Source organism: Anolis sagrei, chromosome Y (assembly GCF_037176765.1).
Source record: "Anolis sagrei isolate rAnoSag1 chromosome Y, rAnoSag1.mat, whole genome shotgun sequence".
Classification (NCBI taxonomy): Eukaryota; Metazoa; Chordata; class Lepidosauria; order Squamata; family Dactyloidae; genus Anolis; species Anolis sagrei.
This window is the reverse complement of record NC_090035.1, coordinates 15,073,044-15,093,402: the sequence shown is the minus strand read 5'-3', so window position 1 is coordinate 15,093,402 and position 20,359 is coordinate 15,073,044. Positions and strand designations below refer to the sequence as shown.

The 20,359-nt window shown below is 44.2% G+C and overlaps 1 protein-coding gene and 2 non-coding genes across 3 annotated transcripts in view; all 3 read left to right on the top strand.

The window, feature by feature from the left end:
* Positions 1–3,429: 3,429 nt before the first annotated feature.
* LOC132782033 (radial spoke head 10 homolog B2) overlaps positions 3,430–20,359 on the top strand; it is a 38,409-nt gene continuing 21,479 nt past the window's right edge. Inside the window, exons 1-10 of the mRNA XM_067462330.1 lie at positions 3,430–3,491; positions 6,417–6,749; positions 7,995–8,070; positions 8,796–8,864; positions 9,086–9,259; positions 9,870–9,955; positions 15,252–15,372; positions 15,816–15,992; positions 17,922–18,063; positions 19,617–19,738. Coding sequence (XP_067318431.1) covers positions 6,505–6,749; positions 7,995–8,070; positions 8,796–8,864; positions 9,086–9,259; positions 9,870–9,955; positions 15,252–15,372; positions 15,816–15,992; positions 17,922–18,063; positions 19,617–19,738 — 1,212 coding nt within the window. The 5' untranslated portion in view covers positions 3,430–3,491; positions 6,417–6,504. The remainder of the gene's footprint in view (positions 3,492–6,416; positions 6,750–7,994; positions 8,071–8,795; positions 8,865–9,085; positions 9,260–9,869; positions 9,956–15,251; positions 15,373–15,815; positions 15,993–17,921; positions 18,064–19,616; positions 19,739–20,359) is intronic.
* On the top strand, positions 3,953–4,143 carry LOC137095735 (U2 spliceosomal RNA). Its single transcript, XR_010908895.1, has one exon. It is a non-coding gene; the product is annotated as a U2 spliceosomal RNA (small nuclear RNA).
* Positions 12,467–12,657, top strand: LOC137095734 (U2 spliceosomal RNA). The gene has a single exon (XR_010908894.1). It is a non-coding gene; the product is annotated as a U2 spliceosomal RNA (small nuclear RNA).

Here is a 20,359-nt window from a genome sequence, read left to right as displayed (position 1 = left end):
ATGATATGAGTCTGCACTGCCACAGAAAACAGTTCAAAGCAGATAGTCTGGATTTTATATGGCAAATAAATGACTTAGCCTACATTTGATTTAAACCGGATTATATTAAAACCTTGTCCACTGCCATAAAAATCCAGATTATCTGCTTCTACATTATTCTACATTGCCATATACAATCCAGAATATCTGTTTTTGTTATCGAGCTCTTTTTGTGGGGCCCTCCCAGTGAGGGGGATCCCTGAAGACCGCTAATGGGGTCTTTGACCTTGGTGAGCAGCCAGCGAGAGCCAATCCATAGCGCAAGAATATTAAGAATTAATCCCACCAGAGGCTGAAGAGGTATCCAGTGACCGAAGTGTTTATTTCTGCGATTCAGCTGAAAAGGATGCGATTGTAGTGATAGTTCACATACAAGCATACATTCATAGAAGTTACAGGCATTTTTATATTGTCAGAACAAAGGAAAAACAGTTCGAAACTCCCGCCCGCCTTCCTTCAGCTGGCTTTGCCCTGATTGGCTGGCCCTGGAACAGCTGGGAGGAGGCTTGGCTGCACGTCCCGCCTCCCAACCAACCAGCGGGTGCTGCTGCCTCCAGGGGGCCAATCGGAGCCTTCCTAGCGCCTCCGGAGATGGTCCAATCAGAGGCCAGGAGGCGGGACTCAGTTTGACAGCTTAGGGGAGGCGGGACGCCCCGGAGGCGTCTCCCAGCTGATTTCCGAGCCTTTGTGTTTGTCAAGGGGTGGCAGACAGGGGGGACAAAGGGCTTCCTGGTTTTGTTGATGAGATTTGGAGGAAATATGAAAAGGGGCTGATGATGGTATTTGGATCTCAAAACTCTGTAAACAGGGGAGCCCTGCAAACAAAGGAGCTGCACAAATACCAAAAGTTGAGTTAATCATCCTTTTACCGGAGTTTCTGTTGACTTATCTCTCAGTCCATTGCCTGCTCTGAAAATGAACCTCAAGATAAGATCAACTGCGGCCATGCAGATGCAAATATGGATTTACCTTTGAGGAAATAGGATTTCCTCTTGACAGTAACCTCAGGTCACATTCCTTTTGGGGCAAAGTTCAGAGGGAGAAAAGGTGGGGAAGAGGGTCAGGGTACATTTCATATGATAGATTTCCATTATATACATTCCATAAATGAATCCCTATCCCCAACCCAGCAAAGTTTATTAAAGACAACAATAATAAATGTATTTCATTCTTGTTGGAATCATAGTCTCCTTGGTGAAGGCGCATGTAGGCAGAGGCTGCTTGTCCCTCCAAGCTAGCCTGGTCTGAGGTTTGTGTCCAAAAGTGTGGCTGAAAACAGTCCAGGATGTGGAGCAGAAAGTCAATAGGAGAGGGCAAGCAAGAGAGTTCAAAGGGGGGCTTCCGGGTTGCGATCTGTGAAGCAGTGTCCTTTGGGAAACTACATTTCCCTGATCAGGGGCCAGGGTCCAGTGCACAAGCCAGAGAATTCACAGAGAGGAAACAGGAACCCAGTTATGTGTGCTGGGTCAGGAATCAACAGAATCCATTGTCCGGCCCTTGGCGAACTACAAATACTTGGGGGGGGGGGGGGGGGAGATGCTCCGCATCATTTTGAACTGGATTGTATTAAAACCCTTCTCCACAGCCATATAAAATGCAGATTATCTTCTTTAAACTGGATTATATTAAGACCTTTCTCCTCTGCAATATAAAATCTGGATTGTTTTATTTGCACTGGATTTTATTAAGCCTATTCTGCATTGCCATATACAATCTAGAATATCTGTTTTGAACTGATTGTATTAAACCCCTTCTCCTCATATAAAATGCAGATTATCTTCTTCAAACTGGATTATATTGAGACCTTTTTCCATTGCCATATAAAATCCAGATTATTTGCTTTGGACTGGATTATATTAAACCTATTCTACATTGCCATATACAATCCAGATTATCTGCTTTGGACTGGATTGTTTTAAACCCTTTCTCCACAGCTATATAAAATGCAGATTATCTTCTTCAAACGGGATTATATTAAGACCTTTCTCCACTGCAATATAAAATCTGGATTATTGTATTTGAACTGGATTATATTAAGACCCTTTTTCACTGCCATATAAAATCCAGATTATCTGCTTTGGACTGGATTATATTAAGACCCCTCTACACGACCATATAAAATCCAGAATATCTGTTTTGAACTGGATTATATTAAGCTCCTTCTCCACAGCCATATAAAATGTAGATTACCTTCTTCAAACTGGATTATATTAAGACCCTTCTACACTGCCATCTACAATCCGGATTATCTGCTTCAAATGGGATTGTATTAAACCCCTTCTCCACAGTCATATATAATCCAAATTATCTCCTTTAAACTCCACTCAAAAACAGGGGAATTCCAGACAGCAACCAATCAAGTGCCAGTGGACATCTCCCATACAAAGGATGCCTCCAGGCAACAACACTAATTAAGCCGTTGTAGGTTTTTTCGGGCTATATGGCCATGTTCTAGAGGCATTCTCTATTGACGTTTTGCCTGCATCTATGGCAAGCATCCTCAGAGGTAGTGAGTTCTGTTGGAAGTAGGAAAGTGGGTTTATATACCTGTGGAATGACTAGGTTGGGGCAAAGAACTCTTGGGAGCTAGGTGTGAATGTTTCAACTGACTACCTTGATTAGCGTTTGAAGGCCTGGCTGTGCCTGGGAGAATCTTTTGTTGAGAGGTGATTAGATGTGCCTGATTGCTTCCCCTCTGCTGTTTTGCTGTTATAACTTTAGAGTTTTTTAATACTGGTAGCCAGATTTTGTTCATTTTCATGGTTTCCTCCTTTCTGTTGAAATTGTCCACATGCTTGTGGATTTCAATGGCTTCTCTGTGTAGTCTGACATGGTGGTTGTTGGAGTGGTCCAGCATTTCTGTGTTCTCAAATTTCTGTGTTCTCAAATAAAGTTGTTGTTGTTGTTATTGTTGTTTGAAACACAACAAGATTAGTACACAGCGAACAAATCACTATGCTGGGAGTTGTATTGGATCACACATCAGACACTTACCAAGTGTCTAGGACTATGTGTTATATCAGCGAATAATGCGTGCAGATCCCAGCAGGGGGCCTTTTCACCTCTACCTTCTACCTTTTATTTTTCAGTGATTGGTTGGGGGGGGGGGGGACCAAAATAATGTTTGCTTACCTTTGAAAATTACCTAGGGCCGCCTCTGCAGACACGGATCAAAGGAATGTGACCCTTGGGAGCTCTTCTAACTTGTGTCAGTTATGCAAAACCAAAACCAAACAGAACCTACGATGTTTAAGTCTTCTCAAGCAATGCAAAACATTACATTTGCAAGAGTCCCAATGGAGAGTGAAGGGCTTCTTCCTGAACAGAAAAGCATGCTTGTCTTGGAATCTTCAGGGTTGCCATGGTTACGGTCCGGGCCCAGAAAGTAGGCGTGGCTAAGGCAGAGCAGTTCAGCTGGCGGTTGCTAAGGAAGCCTGCACACTGGCCTCTCTGTAAGTACAGCTTAGCACTTATTAGACGGGATTTAATCATTATTTATTATTATTATTGGCTAACCAAGAATCCCTCCCCCGCCCTCCCCCCAGTTATGAATATATACTTGATAGGTATATAGAAAGAAACCACTTGAAAGGGTGGCAACGAATGAACACAAGCAGGGCTTCACGATAGAGGAAGTGGGCGGGATCATGCAAATTTTTCACCAAGGGGAAGACGGGAAAAAAGTTGAAATTTCCGCAGTGGAGAAAACACATAAAATCTAGGATTAAATTGTTTCTATATGAATGTGTCCACTTGGGTGTTGGGAAGTATTCAGTTTGTGGAGCACGTTGGAAAGGGTTGCCGAGCAGACAGTGTAAATATGCTTCCAGGCGCTTGTGCGTCTTCACGGCGCTCCCTGTAACCTGGGATATCCTTGGAAGGAGGGACTTGGTCGGATTGGGAAGACGTGGGTATCGCTTCTCGGCCTTTTGGCTAAGATCAAGTGTAGTATCTGTTCTTATCAGTTTAATATCTGATACGTCCTCTATTTGAGGACTATATATTAAATGGATTTTTGGGCCTGGGAGATGGAATAGGGGCTTGCTCCATCCACTCCACGCATCGACCTGGTATTGCAGTGCCTCCAGGAACGGTGCACCTCCCTCTGGGGGGAATCAGCATGGTGCAAAGACAGATGAGAGTTGCAGTTTGGGTGCTTAGTAAACGTTGCCTTGCTTATAATGGAATGCAGTGTTTTTGCCATTCCATTGTTCTTTTCACTTGGTATTTTTTCTTCCTTTGGGATCAGGAGTGCCAACAGTATGCCTAGTTTCTTCCTGTGTCTTAGGGAAGATATTAAGTGGCGCTATGAATTAGGAGCTAGTGTGCACAGCACTCTCTAGATATTTTTTGTAGTGTCAGGAGAGACTTGAGAAACTGCAAGTTGCTTCTGGTGTGAAAGAATTGGCAGTCTGCAAGGACATTGCCCAGGGGACGCCCGGATGATTTGATGTTTTTATCATCCTTGTTGGGAGGCTTCTCTCATGTCCCCACATGAGGAGCTGGAGCTGATAGAGGGAGCTCACCCGCCTCTCCCGCTGGCACAGGGGTTTAACCCACTGTACCACCGGGGGCTCCACTCTCTAGATGTGGGTGAACTACAACTCCCAAAATCCAGAGCCAATCCCTTCCCCAGACCCATCCAGTGTTTTCTGTTGCTCATGAAGGGATTGGTGTGTTGTTGTGTTTTCTGGGCTGTATGGCCATGTTCCTGAATGAAGCATTCTCTCCTGAAATTATTCCCATGTTTTGCCCACAACAGGGAAAGTCCAGACAGCAAACAATCAGGGCCAGCTAACATCTGGGAGATGGAATAGGGGCTTGCTATGTCAACTCCATCAATTTAATATCTGTTGTTCATTCGTTCAGTCGTTTCCGACTCTTCGTGACCTCACGGACCAGCCCATGTCAGCCATCATCACCCCCAGCTCCTTCAAGGTCAGTCCAGTCACTTCAAGGATGCCATCCATCCATCTTGTCCTTGGTCGGCCCCTCTTCCTTTTGCCTTCCATTTTCCCCAGCATCACTGTCTTCTCTAAGCTTTCCTGTCTCCTCATGATGTGGCCAAAGTACTTTGGCTTCGCCTCTAATATCCTTCTCTCCAGTGAGTAGTCAGGCATTATTTCCTGATGAGATAGGATTGTTGTTGTTGTGTGCTTTCAAGTAGTTTCAGACTTAGGTTGACCCAGAGTGAGGGCCGGGTAAATGACCGTGGAGGGCCATATCTGGCCCCTGGGCCTTAGTTTGAGGACCCCTCATTCATAGTTTTCCCATCTTTTGACTTGTGCAGCTCCCTTTTTGGGAGAATATTTCTGGTGGGAAAATAGATGAATGGGTTGCTATGAGTTTTCCTAGCTGTATGGCCATCTTTCAGAAGCATTCTCTCCTGATGTTTCACTCACATCAATGGCAGGCATCCTCTAAAGTTGAGGGGTCTGTTGGAAACTAAGCAAGTGGGGTTTATATATCTGTGGAATATCCAGAGTGGGGGGAAAGAATTCTTGTCCGCTTGAGATATGTATGAATGTTGCAATTTGCCACCTTTATTCACATTTAATGGCCTTGCAGTTTCAAGTCCTGGCTGATTGCTGCCTGGGGGAATCCTTTGTTGGGAGGTGTTAGCTGGCCCTGATTGATTCTTGTACGATATATTTAAAAAATAAACAATTACAATTAAAACCAAATAATTAAAACTTCAATTAAAATTACACCATCCAAATCACAATCCAGGGCCATTCCATTTGTCAATCACATTGATCCATGGTCACTTACTGAGCTGCTCCAATTACTTGTCAAAAGCTTGGTCCCAAAGCCACGTTTTCAGTTTTTTTCCTGAAGGTCAGGAGAGAAGAGGCTGATCTGATTTCTTTGGGGGAGTTCCATAGACAAGGGGCCAACACTGAGAAGGTCCTGTCTCTCATCCCCACCAGTCGTGCCTGGGAAGGAGGTGGGACCGAGAGCACGGCCTCCCCGGATGATCTTAACCTCCGAGGGAGTTCATAGAGGGAGATACGTTTAGATAGGTAAGGTGGGCCTATAGATATAGGAAGAAATCTGTGGGGGGAAAATTCAAAGCACACTTATTATTTTCAATATATTTGTATGGTAAATAAATAAAAGATAATCATCCACAAGAAAATTAACAGTATGATTGGGTTGTTGTGAGTTTTCCAGGGTGTCTGGTCATGCTTCAGAAGCATTCTCTCCTGACGTTTCGCCTGCATCTATGGCAGCCATCCTCAGAGGATAGATGCAGGCAAAACATCAGGAGAGAATGCTTCTGGAACATGGCCAGACAGCCTGGAAAACTCATAACAACTCAACGAATCCGGCCATGAAAGCCTCCGACAATACATTGAACAATATGATTCTCGTAGGTTCTCGCCAAAGACGTGCCCGCCACGAAGTGGGACATTTGAAGTGGATGCGAACAGCAGGAAGGCTTGATTCCGTAGCCTCGCTGGGATGGGGAAAGATAAGAAGAAAGACAGCAAAAAGGGAGATAAGTCTTTGCCCCCGCCTGCGGCACATGATGCGCCCCTCGACGCCGGCAGCTCCCTACAGACCATTTTGGCAGCAGGAAATCAAGGGGACGATCAGCTGGCGGCCTCTTTGCTGGGCAAGGAGGAGCCGAAAGAGCCAGAAGTGGTGCCGGTCCCAGAGCCCATCGAGTACGAGGAGCCCATCCTCACGCGGCTCATTGTGGAAAGGTAAGCTCAGGAATTTCCCTGTGTTCTCATATCTAATGCTCACCTTTGTTTGGCTAAATGACCTCGCTAAAATTAGGGTGCACATTGGATTTGCATCATACGGTGACCCCAAAGTGAACAGAGAATCCTGCTTTTCCATTACAGACCTGTTACTCTCCATACACGCACTATCTTTCTCCTTCTTAATGGAGCAGAGCATAGGGGGTGAAGAGTGTCTCTGTCTGTCACACTTTCTGGAATGTCATATGGTCACTTAAGTAAAGGTTTTGCCCTGACATTAAGTCCAGTCGTGTCCGACTCTGGGGTGTGGTGCTCATCTCCATTTCTGAACCAAAGAGCTGGTGTTGTCCGTAGACACCTCCAAGGTCATGTGGCCAGCATGACTGCATGGAGCACCATTACCTTCCCACTGGAGCGGTATCTACTGATCTACTCACATTTGCATGCTTTTGAATTGCTAGGTTGGCACAAGCTGGGGCTAACAGTGGGAGCTCACCCCACTCCCCAGTTTCGAACCAGTGATCTTTTTGTCAACAAGTTCAGCAGCTCAGCAGTTTAACCCACTGCGCCACTTATATAGGAATATTTTGCTGATGTAGTCCCAAAGTTGTAAAATAATGATAGTCTTCCATCCCAGCTCGATCTCAGTTTCCTGGCCAGATGTTTACTCTTCATGATTGGTGTTAGCCTTTGTGTTGACTTCGTTCTTAACATTGTAAACATTTCTCTTATCACTGTCACAGTGCTTATCACAGTTGACTTTTTCAGTTCTCATTAGCAACTTTTAATTACAGTCCAGCAAGTGAAAAAAGAGGGGCCATGAAGACAGTTTCACCTGGTCTCCTGTGCTATGCTAATAATATAATATAATATAATATAATATAATTGTATATACATATAGTATTTATAATATTATAATGTAATACAGTATAACACTACTACTAATAATATGGTATTATAATTATATATTTTATATTACATGTAATATTACTAATAATATTACAATATAATGGTATAGTACAGTAATATATAATACTGATATTGTGCTATGCTAATAATATAACATATTGTATGTATATATATATCTTGTAAGCTGCTCTGAGTCCCCTTCGGGGTGAGAAGGGCGGCATATAAATGTCATAAATAAATATTATATTCCTTGTGACACCTATTCTAAAGCATAGATGCCCCTCAAAGGCTCTCTTAGATCTGGATTGAACCCTGATTCGTTTGTTTTCCTTGTAGCTACGAAGGCGACAAAGTCCGTGGATTGTACGAGGGAGAAGGAATAGCATATTTTCAAGGGGGCAATGTATATAAGGTGGGTAGGTTTCATTTTCAGCTGCATGGGTTCTATTTTCATTTTGTTTTGTTTTCCCCCAATATTTTTAATTTTCAAAAGAAAAACGGAAAAATAATCCTGCAGAAAAAAAGAAAAGCAGCAATACTTACGTGTACATATAAACCTAGACATACTTCTTTTCACTGCCTTTATAATGCAGATCAACTAACCTGTCCTTTTCTATTAATCTTATACTTTTTGGAGGTGTATCAATACCATTGATATTTAATTCTATTTTAATGTTTGTAGATTTTAAATGGTATTAGTAAGGTAAAGGTAAAGGTTTTCTCCTGACGTTAAGTCCAGTCTTGTCCGACTCTGGGGGTTGCTGCTCATCTCCGTTTCTAAGCCAAAGAGCTGGCATTGTCCGTAGACACCTCCAAGGTCATGTGGCCATTGGCATGTCTGCATGGAGTGCCATTACCTTCCCGTCGTAGCAGTACCTATTAATCTGCTCACACTTGCATGTTTTCGAACTGCTAGGTTGGCAGAAGCTGGGGCTAACAGTGGGAGCTCACCCTGCTCCCCAGATTTGAACATGCGACCTTTCGGTCAGCAAGTTCAGCAGCTCAGCGGTTTAATCCACTGCTCCACCAGGGGCTCCTCAAATGGTATTGAAATGCTTTTAATGTAAGCCTCTTTGAGTTTCTTTTCTGCTTGTCGTACTTGTGGAAGTATTGATGAACCTGTCTTTCCTTTCGAAGGGCATGTTTTCCGAAGGCCTCATGCATGGACGAGGAACTTACACGTGGGCGGATGGAGTGAAGTACGAGGTAAGGCAGTGCCAACAGAACTTCCCAAGATGTTTTGTGGCTAATGGATTAGCCACAAATGCAGGCAAAATATCATGAGGGAATGCTACTGGAACATGGACGTACATGCCCGAAAAACTCGCAGCAACCCAGTGATTCTGACCTCAAAAGCCTTCAACAACACAAATAAAATATGCTTTGTTCCGGGAGCAAATATCTCTCTTCTCTTCTTTGGATTTTAGGGGAACTTTGTCAAGAACCTGCAGATGCAGCACGGCAGCTACACTTGGCCCGATGGCAGCATCTACGAAGGGGAAGTGAAGGCCGGCATCCGGCACGGGTTTGGCATGTATAAGTGTGGCACGTACCCTGTTTCCTATATCGGCCAGTGGGTCGATGGCAAGCGGCACGGCAAGGTAATGCAAGCAGCAGCATCGCCTGGGTCAGGCATGAGACAACTTGGGCTCTCCAGGTGTGTTGGACTCCCAACTCCTACCATTCCTAACAGCCTCAAGCCCCTTCCTTTCTCCCCTCAGCAGCTTAAACTACCACCAGCAATTTAGTATATCATCTTTTCAGCAGATAAATATGTCAGAAATATTAAAAATTACCTAGGTATTTTTAATTACAAAAATGTGAGTCAAGCACTCAAAGGGTTAAATGGATGCAGTGTCTTAGCAAACGCTGCAGTTCAATATAAACAAGTGTGCCTGTAGCTTAGTAGCCATCAGAAGTAGCCCTCTGTGGGATTAAGGCCTCAGTATGTTAGTAGGCCTCAGTGTTAATTTGCCTCAGTGTTAGCAGGTGGTTGTCAGTGTTAGCAGGCCTCAGTATGAGAATGCCTCAGTGTGAGAGGAACTTCCAGTGTGAAGGCTGTTGTGTGTAAAAAGCTACTGTGCTTAAGCGGCTGAGGGGGAAAAGGAAGGGGCCTGAGGCTGTTAGGAATGGTGGGAGTTGCAGTCCAAAATACCTGGAGAGCCCAAGTTGGCCTATGCCTGACCTACACTGTCCTAATTTGATTTCCAGGGCACCATTTACTACAACAAGGAAGGCTCCTCTTGGTACGAAGGGGACTTCGTCTACAATGTCAAAAGCGGATGGGGGATCCGATGGTGAGTTTCCCCCCAATTGCATCCTTTTTTTTTTTTTTTGTTGTGTCAGGAGGAACTTGAGAAACTGCAAGTCACTTCTGGTGTGAGAGAATTGGCCATCTGCAAGGACGTTGCCCAGGGGATGCCTGGTTGTTTTGATCCTTGTAGGAGACTTCTCTCATGCCCCTGCATGAGGAGCTGGAGCTGACAGAGGGAGCTCATCTGCGCTCTCCCCGGATTTGGACCTGCGACCTGTTGGTTTTCAGTCCTGCCGGCGCAAGGGTTTAACCGGGGTTTCCATAATTAAATCATAATTATGTAGCAGTTGGATGGGAGACCACCAAAAGTTTATTTAATTTTTTTCATGTCAGGAGCAACTTGAGAAACTGCAAGTTGCTTCTGGTGTGAGAGAATTGGCCATCTGCAAGGACGTTCCCAAGGGGACGCCCAGATGTTTTGATGTTTTACCATCCTTGTGGGAGGCTTCTCTCATGTCCTCGCATGAGGAGCTGGAGCTGATAGAGGGAGCTCATCTGCCCTCTCCCCGGATTCGAACCTGCGATCTGTCGGTCGGCACAGGGGTTTAACCCACTTCAGCATCCTGATTGGTGCAAATCCATCTTATTTGGCGCAGCAGTAGGAATTGACTTGAAAGAGTAAATAAGAACACAAGGCTTCACGGAGAGAGGAGGGCCCAATTTTGCCCATACCTGGTCGAAAGTGAGAATTTCACCAAATCACCACCTGGGATACAATTTTCTGTACAATTTTTCACATTGCCCTTGAAGCCCTCCTGGTGACACATCTCCATCAACAGCAGACGGGAGTGGAATGGTTTTGCTTATATGAATGCTTATTTATATTGTTTCTTGTATCTTATTTTTTATATTTTATTATTGTTATATGTTGTTTATTTGCATTGCTGTATTGTTGGGCTTGGCCTCATGTAAGCTGCCCTGAGTCCCCTTTGTGGAGATGGTGGTGGGGTATAAATAAATAAATTATTATTATTATGTATTGTCGAAGGCTTTCATGGCCGGAATCACTCAGTTCTTGTGGGTTTTTTCGGGCTATATGGCCGTGTTCAGACATCAGAAGAGCTGCAAGACCAAGAACAAGCCACAAGAGTAAAGATGAAGATCCACCCAGAGGAAAAGTATCCCTGCCATACATCAAGGGAACCACTGATCGCATAGGGAAGCTGATGAGGAAACACAACATACAAACAATCTACAAACCCACCAAGAAAATCCAACAAATGCTACGTTCAGCAAAGGACAAGAGGGATCCTCTCACCTCTGCAGGAGTCTACCGTGTACCATGCAGCTGTGGACAAGTCTACATAGGGACCACCAAACGCAGCGCCCAAACAAGAATCCAGGAACATGAAAGGCACTGCAAACTACTCCAACCAGAGAAATCAGCCATAGCAGAGCACCTGATGAACCAACCTGGACACAGCATATGATTTGAGAACACAGAAGTGCTGGACCACTCTCACAACCACCATGTCAGGCTACACAGAGAAGCCATTGAAATCCACAAACATGTGGACAATTTCAACAGAAAGGAAGAAACCATGAAAATGAACAAAATTTGGCTACCAGTTTTAAAAAATTCTAAAATTAAAACAACAGAGAGAAAAACAGGCAGGGACATCTAATCACCTTTCATTAAGAGTTTGCTCCAGGCACAGTCAGCCCATTCTATGCTAATCAAGGTGGTCAATTGAAAAGATTCACACCTAGCCCATCTTACAAAAGCCTTTTGTCTCACCCTGGTCATTCCACAGATATATAAACCCCCTTTTTCCCAGCCCAGCAGACCTCACCCTCTGAGGATGCTTGCCATAAATGCAGGTGAAACGTCAGGAGAAATGCCTCTAGAACACGGCCATATAGCCCGAAAAAACCCACAAGAACTGAGTATTATTATTATTATTATTATTATTATTATTATTTGCTTCCTGCTTTGCCTGAAAAGCTTTCCCGTCACTCTATTTGCATTGCTGTATTGTTGGGCTTGGCCTCATGTAAGCCGCCCTGAGTCTCCTTTGTGGAGATGGTGGTGGGGTATAAAGAAAGTTGTTGTTATTATTATTATTATTTGCTTCCTGCTTTGCCTGAAAGGCTTTCCCGTCGCTCGGCCTCCTGCACAGCTCAAGAGGGTGGCGAAAGGGTTACGCTTTACGAGAGCGGCAGTGGGCAGGATTATGCAAACGAATGAACACAAGCAGGGCGTCACGATAGAGCAAGTGGGCGGGATCATGCAAATTTCACACCAAGGGGAAGACGGGAATTGTTTTGAAATTTCCACAGTGGACAAAACACATAAAATCTAGGATTAAATTGTTTCTATATGAATGTGTCCACTTGGGTGTTGGGAAGTATTGGGTTTGTGGAGCACATTGGAAAGGGTTGCCGAGCAGAAAGTGTAAATATGCTTCCAGGCGCTTGTGCGTCTTCACGGCGCTCCCCGTAACCTGGGATATCCTTGGAAGGAGGGACTTGGGCAGTTTGGGGAGAGTTCAGTATCGCTTCTCGGCCTTTTGGCTAAGATCAAGTGTAGTATCTGTTCTTATCAGTTTAATATCTGATACGTCCTCTATTTGAGGACTATATATTAAATGGATTTTTGGGCCTGGGAGATGGAATAGGGGCTTGCTCCATCCACTCCACGCATCGACCTGGTATTGCAGTGCCTCCAGGAACGGTGCACCTCCCTTTGGGGGGAGATCACACTGGTGCAAAAAGTAGATGAGAGTTGTAGTTTGGGTGCTTAGTAAACATTGCCTTGCTTCTAATGTAATGCAGTGTTTCGTCGTTCCTTTATTCTTTCCACTGGGTATCTCTCCTTTCTGCATGCATTAGCTAATAGTTACCCATTGATGGCCCAGGGAAGGTCTTTTGTAGTGCTATGTATTAGGAAATAGTGTTCACAGTGCTCTCTGGATGTGGGCGAACTATAACTTCCAACATCCAGAGCCAATCCCCTCCCCACATCCGTCCAGTGTCTTCTGTTGGTCATGGGGAGGATCACAGGTTTCTCTGAAAGTTAGAACCATCTTGGAAATTGGGTTGCTGTGAGTTTTCCAGGTTAAACTACTGAGCTTGTTGTTGAGCTTGTTGACCGAAAGGTCACAGGTTCAAATCTGGGGAGTGGTGTGAGCTTCCGCTGTCAGTCCCAGCTTCTGCCAACCTAGCAGTTCAAAAACATGCAATTGTGAGTAGATCGATAGGTACCGCTACGGTGGGAAGATTTTTTTTGTTGTTGTTGTGTCAGGAATGACTTGAGAAACTGCAAGTTACCTATGGTGTGAGGGAATTGGCTGTCTGCAAGGATGTTGCCCAGGGGAGGCTGGATGATTTGAGGTTTTATCATCCTTGTGGGAGGCTTCTCTCATATCCCCGCATGAGGAGCTGGAGCTGATAGACGGAGCTTATCCGTGCTCTCCTTGGATTCGAACCTGTGACCTGTCGGTCTTCAGTCCTGCCGGCACAGGGGTTTAACCCACTGCGCCACCGGGGGCTTCCGGGTGGAAAGGGAACTGCTCCATGCAGTCATGCCAGCCACATGACCTTGGAGGTGTCTACGGACAACACTGGCTCACCGGCTTAGAAATGGAGATCAACACCACCTCCCAGAGTCAGACACGACTGGACTTAATGTCAAGGGAAAACATTTACCTTTACCTTTGGCCATGTTCCAGAAGCATTTTCTCCAGACATTCTTTCCCCTGTTTCACCCACAACAGGGGTTGTGGGTGAAACAGCAAACAATCATGGGCAGCTAACATCTCCCGACAAAGGATTCCACCAGGCAGCAACCAGTCAGGCCTTGAAATTGCAAGGCCATAAATGCAAATCATGGTGGCCAATTGCAACATTCACACATACCGCAAACAGACAAGAGTTCTTCTTTCTCCCGACCTTGGACATTCCACAGATATATAAACCTCACTCACTTAGGTTCCAACAGACCCCTCAATCTCTGAGAATGTCTGCCATAGTTGTGAACGAAACCTCAGGAGAGAATGCTTTTGGAAGATGGCCATACAGCCAGGAAAACTCACAGCAACCCACTCATCTATTTCCCCATCAGAAATCTTCTCCCAAAAAGGGAGCTGCACAAGTCAAACCTATTCAACTTGTATGCAGAACACATCATGTGATGTGCGGGGCTTGATGAATCCAAAGCTTTAGTTAAAACACCTCCTAACAAAGGATTCTCCCAGGCAGGAAGCAGCCAGGCTTTGCAGCTGCAAGGCTATTCCACACTAATCAAGCTTGTCAATGACAACATTCACACTTGCCAGCAAAAGACATTATTCTATACATACATAAACCTCACTTGCCTAGTTTCCAACAGACCCCTCAACCTCTGAGGATGCCTGCCATAGATATGGGCGAAGTGTCATGAGAGAATGCTTCTGGAACATGGCCACACAGCCCTGGAAAACTCACAGCAACCCAGTGATTCCATCCATAAAAGCCTTCGACAACATCTTGGAAATTGCCCAAGATTTTGTCTTTCCACTTCTGATCTACTGCAGTGGATTCCTGTATAGTTTCCATGGCATTCGTCACAAACATATTATCTTGTCTTAATTAGAAACTTATCAATTTGAGTGTTAATTACTGCAACTCAATCAACAAAGTATAAAAGTTATAGCAGTTTGAACAGCACCAGCATTCCACTTCTGCATGGATTAAACCCAGAGAGGTTTTAAAACATAGGCTAGGTGGTCATCTCATGGGAGGGCTTTGACTGTGTCTTCCTTAATAAGAGAAAGGAGTTGGGCCAGATGGCCTTTGGGGATCCCTTCCATCTAATTCTAGTGAATTATAGACTGCATTGGAGTCCAATGAATTCTCTATCTTCGGATGTTTTTGAATTGAGACTGGATGGCCATCTGTTGGTAGGGTTTTGACTCTGTCTTCCTTAATAGGAGAAAGGGATTGCACTAGATGCCTTTTGGTGAGCCCTTCCAACTCTAATGAATTATAGACTGCCTGAGAGTCCAGCAAAGTCTCCATCTCTGGATGTTTTTGTATTGAGGCTGAGTGGCCATCTGTTGGGAGGGTTTTGACTGTGCTCTCCTACCAGGCAGCCTTTGTTTGTGGGGAGCATTCTTCATGCAACACCCCTGTGTACCACAGGCGACACATGTCCCGACACACAGTTTGGAAAGCTCTGCTGTGATTCACAAGACAACGCAATGGAGGTTGAGAACTGCCCCTCACCGTATCTTCTTGCATTGTCAGTATATACCTGGTTGCTGCTCAATTAGCTCCCGGTTCGTTTGTCTCCTTTGTAGTTACAAATCTGGAAACATCTATGAAGGCCAGTGGGAGAGGGACATGCGCCACGGATCAGGGCGGATGAGGTGGCTGACCACGAACCAGGAATACACTGGGAAGTGGGTGGATGGAATACAGGTAGGCCTGCATCAAGGACCTCATGAGAGGGATGGCCATCTGTTGGGACTGGTTTGGTAGTGCCTTTATTGCAGGGCGAAAGAGGGTTGGACTGGATGGCTCTTGGGGTCTCTTCCAACTCTGTGATTATACAGTGCTAGATCCGGCCCACTTGCTTTCTATGTTTTGTTTACCAAGTGTGGATGTTGAAACTACAAATCCCAGTGTCCTTCTACAAATTCCCTGAGGACTCCCTTAGGTCTTCGAAGTTAATGGTGTTTCGGAATAGTGTTACGGAGGGAGGAAGAGGGGATAGATCAGGCAAACTTGGCACAATTTTCTGCAGCTGGCGGTATAACCCACTGTGCTAAAGCCCGGCCCAGGTTAAGATTTAAGACTAGCGATTTTGCCCAAAATGAGCATGGCTGCCCTTAACGAACAGCACGATGTTTCTCCTTTCTCAGCATGGTTTTGGGACCCACACTTGGTACCTGAAGAGAATACCCGGCTCGCAGTATCCCCTGAGGAACGAATACGTGGGAGACTTCGTCAACGGGGACCGCCATGGATGCGGGAAGTTCTTCTTTGCCAGCGGAGCCATGTATGACGGGGAGTGGGTCTACAACAAGAAGCACGGCATGGTAGGCAGCCGCATTGGGTGTCCGGGCTTTCCAAATTTTTCATGTTGGAGACACACCTTTTGAGACCTGCGTCATTTCACGACACAGTGATTCAGTATTGTCTTGCCGAAGGCTTTCATGGCTGGAATCACCGGGTTGCTGTGAGTTTTCCGGGCTGTATGGCCATGTTCCAGAAGCATTCTCTCCTGACGTTTCACCCACATCTATGGCAGGCATCCTCAGAAGTCGTGAGGTCTGTTGCAAAATAAGTAAGTGGGGTTATATATCTGTGGAATGTCCATTGTGGGAGAAACTTTTGTCTTTTGGAGACAATCATCATCATCATCATCATCATCATCATCTTTATTTATACCCCGAACAACATATAACATCAAGATAAAACCAAAACATAAACAACAAGCAACATCATCAAAATTACATGGAAAAGAAAAAAAAAATACAGTAACAAAATAACATTATAATAAACAACAACAACAATTTTTATTGATTAGCCAGTTGGCCTTATCAAAAACAGACGGTGCAAACACAACATACAACATACGTCTGGTCCTATTAAAATAGAATACAAATATATATTACAATAAACAAAAAACACAGTCACAGTAACTGTGGGTGGGCCACATGTACAAGATAAAATGTTAAAAAGTCTAATGAGACATATGCGAATGTTGCAATTGACCACCTTGATTAGCCTCGAATGGCCTTGCAGCTTCAAAGCCTGGCTGTTTCCTGCCTGGGGAAATCCTCTGTTGGGAGATATTATAGTCATTAGCTGGGGACCCCTCCCGCAGCACCAACTGCCGCTCTGGGCCAGAGTGAAGAGAGAGGGATCCAGGGGACAGTTCCACCTTGTCTCCTGTGATATGCTAATAATATAATATAAGGTAATATAATATATTGTATATACATATAATATTTATAATATTATAATGTAATGCAATATAATACTGCTACTAATAATATGATATTATAATTATATATTTATATTACATGTAATAGGTAAAGGTAAAGGTTGTCCCCTGACATTAAGTCCAGGCATGTCTTGACTCTGGGGAGTGGTGCTCAACTTCATTTCTAAGCCGAAGAGCCGGCGTTGTCCATAGACACCTCCAAGGTCATATGGTCGGCATGACTGCATGGAGCGCCGTTACCTTCCCACCGGAGCGGTACCTATTGATTTACTCACATTTGCATGTTTTTTAACTGCTAGGTTGGCAGAAGCTAGGGCTGACAGTGGAAGCTCATGCCGCTCCCTGGAATTGAACCTGCAACCTTTCAGTCAACAAGCTCAGCAGCTCAGCGCTTTAACCCACTGCGCCACCTGGGGCTCATTACATGTAATAGTACTAATAATATTACAATATAATGGTATAGTATAATATAGTAATATTTAATACTGATATTGTACTATGCTAATAACATAATATATTGTATGTATACATATCTTGTAAGCCGGTCTGAGTCCCCTTCGGGGTGAGAAGGATGGCCTATAAATGTTGTAAATAAATAAATATTAGCTGGCCCTGATTGTTTTCTATCTGGCTTTGAAGCTGCAAGGCCATTCAGTGCTAATCAAGCTGGCCAATTGCAACATTCCCACTTGCCTCCAACAGACAAGCGTTCTTTCTCCCACCCTGGACATTATTCCACAGAGATATAAACCTCACTTGCCTAGTTTCCAACAGACCTCACAACCTCTGAAGATGCCTGCTGTCAGGAGACAATGTTTCTGGAGCATGGCCATACAGCCATTGGGCTTTCGATTTGAGTAAATAGGCCATCTCATTAAAACCTTTCATTTATATTTTCATTGTCTATTGCAACTACCCAGCAAATAGGATCGTGGGCAGGATTATGCTGGTCGGGATTATGTAAACAGAGAAGCAAAAGTAGGATGGATGTGCCCACTCGGTTTCTCTTTCCCTTTAGGGTAAGCTTGTGTTCAAGAATGGACATGTGTACGAAGGTGAATTTATATATGACCACATTGCCGAATATCCCACTCTTCAAATTGACGACATAAATATGCAGGATCTGAGCTTCATTCGAACAAAGATTCCCTTTGGCAAAGGTGAGCAAGCCACTTTGCATCTCTCTGGCTGAAAATGGGCGATTAGCCCAGGCATGGGCAAATTTGGACCCTCCAGGTGTTTTGGACTTTGTTGGAGTTCAGCGTGTGATTGTGTCTAATGACCAGGGTACTCTGGATGTTGGGAATAACAATAAGGTTCATGTATCTGATGATGTTTCTAATGATGAGGTTGCTATTGATGCAGGGAGTAACAATGGGATTCCTGTTCCTGTTCTCATCTTTTCTGATGAGAATGTTCCTGAAGGGTTTGGGGATGATGGTATTGTAAGGGATCACGGGTTTAGGGTGCGGGGTCCCTTTTTGAAAAAATCCACGGAGTCCAATAGGTTCAGGTAAGACACCGTTTATTCAAGCTGATCAGCATGAGGTGGACAGACAGCACTTCTGTATGAGCTTTCACAGACTGCTGCCCCCTCCTCTGTTTTTGCTGACCTTTATACTCAAGTAATACAAGGGTTTTTTGGTCATGGAAAGTACTCTCTTTCCACCCCCCCTTCCCTTGACCTTTTGATGGAAAGTACCTTCTTGCACCGGCAGACTTTGCATTTAACCACAACCTTTGCGCTTAGCCACAACCCAACTTCCTATGTAAGCTTGAACTTTGTATGACCTCTACATGTCATTCTTGTTTTTAAAACATTTTCTTCTGTGTTGCTCCTTTTCTACAGACAAAGGGTGTATTTCTCATTTGTTTGCTATTTTCATTCAAAGCCCCTTGCTTAGCATTTGCTAATTTCACTCAAAGACCCTTTCAGTATAAGCCTGAAAATAGTTTGGTACCTGGGCCAGCTGCGGAAATTAATGAGCCAGTACATAGAAGGCATGTTTTTAGTCAGCACAGAGAAACAACCCAATCTCCTAGGCATTCTGCCAGGCTCAGAGAGAGATTGATAACAAAGTCAAGGCTGAAACGAAATCTGTTCCTGGCCACTTGGGACGATAAGTAGATTAGGGGATAAAAGTGCCAAGTATAGAATCTTTAGTTCAGACGAAGCATTGTTGGAATTGAGTCAAGACACCTTTCCTGGTCCTTGGAAGCCTTGCCTTGGATAGATTCATGTGTTAAGTGCCTTTTTGATTCATGATTCATATTTTGGAGTTTTACCTTGGTAGTTTTTGTAAAAGACCGTAAACTGCCTCAAGTCGCTTCCGGGTTGAGAGGGGCAGTATATAAATATGGTAAATAAATAAATATTTGTTTTTCATGAACTCTAATGGACTAATTTTCCTGGACTATTTGTTCCTGCTTATCTTTCTACCTAATTGGATTTACCTATTTTTATGGAGGGTTTTTTTTTTTACTGCTACTGCTTTTAAAATATCTTTAATAAACTGCTTGCAATTCCACTCAGCTGTGTGGTGTTTAAAGTCAGAGAGCTTTCCTGTTATGGAGTGCAACAGACTTCAACTCCCAAATTCCTAACAGCCTCAAGCTTTATGCAAAAACCTCCGTAACCCTTACTGGTATTTTGTCTTTTTTAGTAGTTAGAAGTGTTCCATGTTGATTTCTTCCCCTTTTGATCCCTGTGCAGAGAGCATCAAAGTGGTTGATGGCCCAGGTGATGCCTCTACCTTGGGAACCAATATTGAGATAGACATTTCTACATTGCTGGCTATATTTCCAGAAAAAGACCGGAAAGAAGAAATCAAGCAGGTACGCAGTGTTTCCTGCCTGTGAAAAGGGGGAGAGATAAGGGAGAATATAATTAAGGTCCTGAAGGAAGAAAAAAGTTTTCAAATCTGGCTTTCAACTTGGTCCATTCTTTGCAAGTTGGGGATCTCCTCTCTGGCCCCATCCTAATGTTTGCCCTATCATAGCCTAAATAGCCACTTTGAGTCTCCTTTATGGAGAGAAAAAGCAGTGGATAAATAATAATAATAATAATAATAATAATGTGGATTCATCTTGTGATGTTTCAAATAATAATAATAATATAATAATTATATAATCATAGAATTGGAAGAGACCTCATGGGCCATCCAGTCCAACCCCCTGCCAAGAAGCAGGAAAATCACATTCAAAGCACCCCCAACAGATGGCCATCCAACTTCTGCTTAAAAGCCTCCAAAGAAGGAGCCTCCACCACACTCCAAGGCAGAGAGTTCCACTCCTGAACAGCTCTCACAATTAGGAAGTTCTTCCTAATGTTCAAGTGGAATCTCCTTTCCTGTAGTTTGAAGCCATTGTTTTGCGTCCTAGTCTCCAGGGCAGCAGAGACTAGGACTCTACATATGATAAAGGTGTGGCTGGAGTGTCCACTCACACAAACAAGCT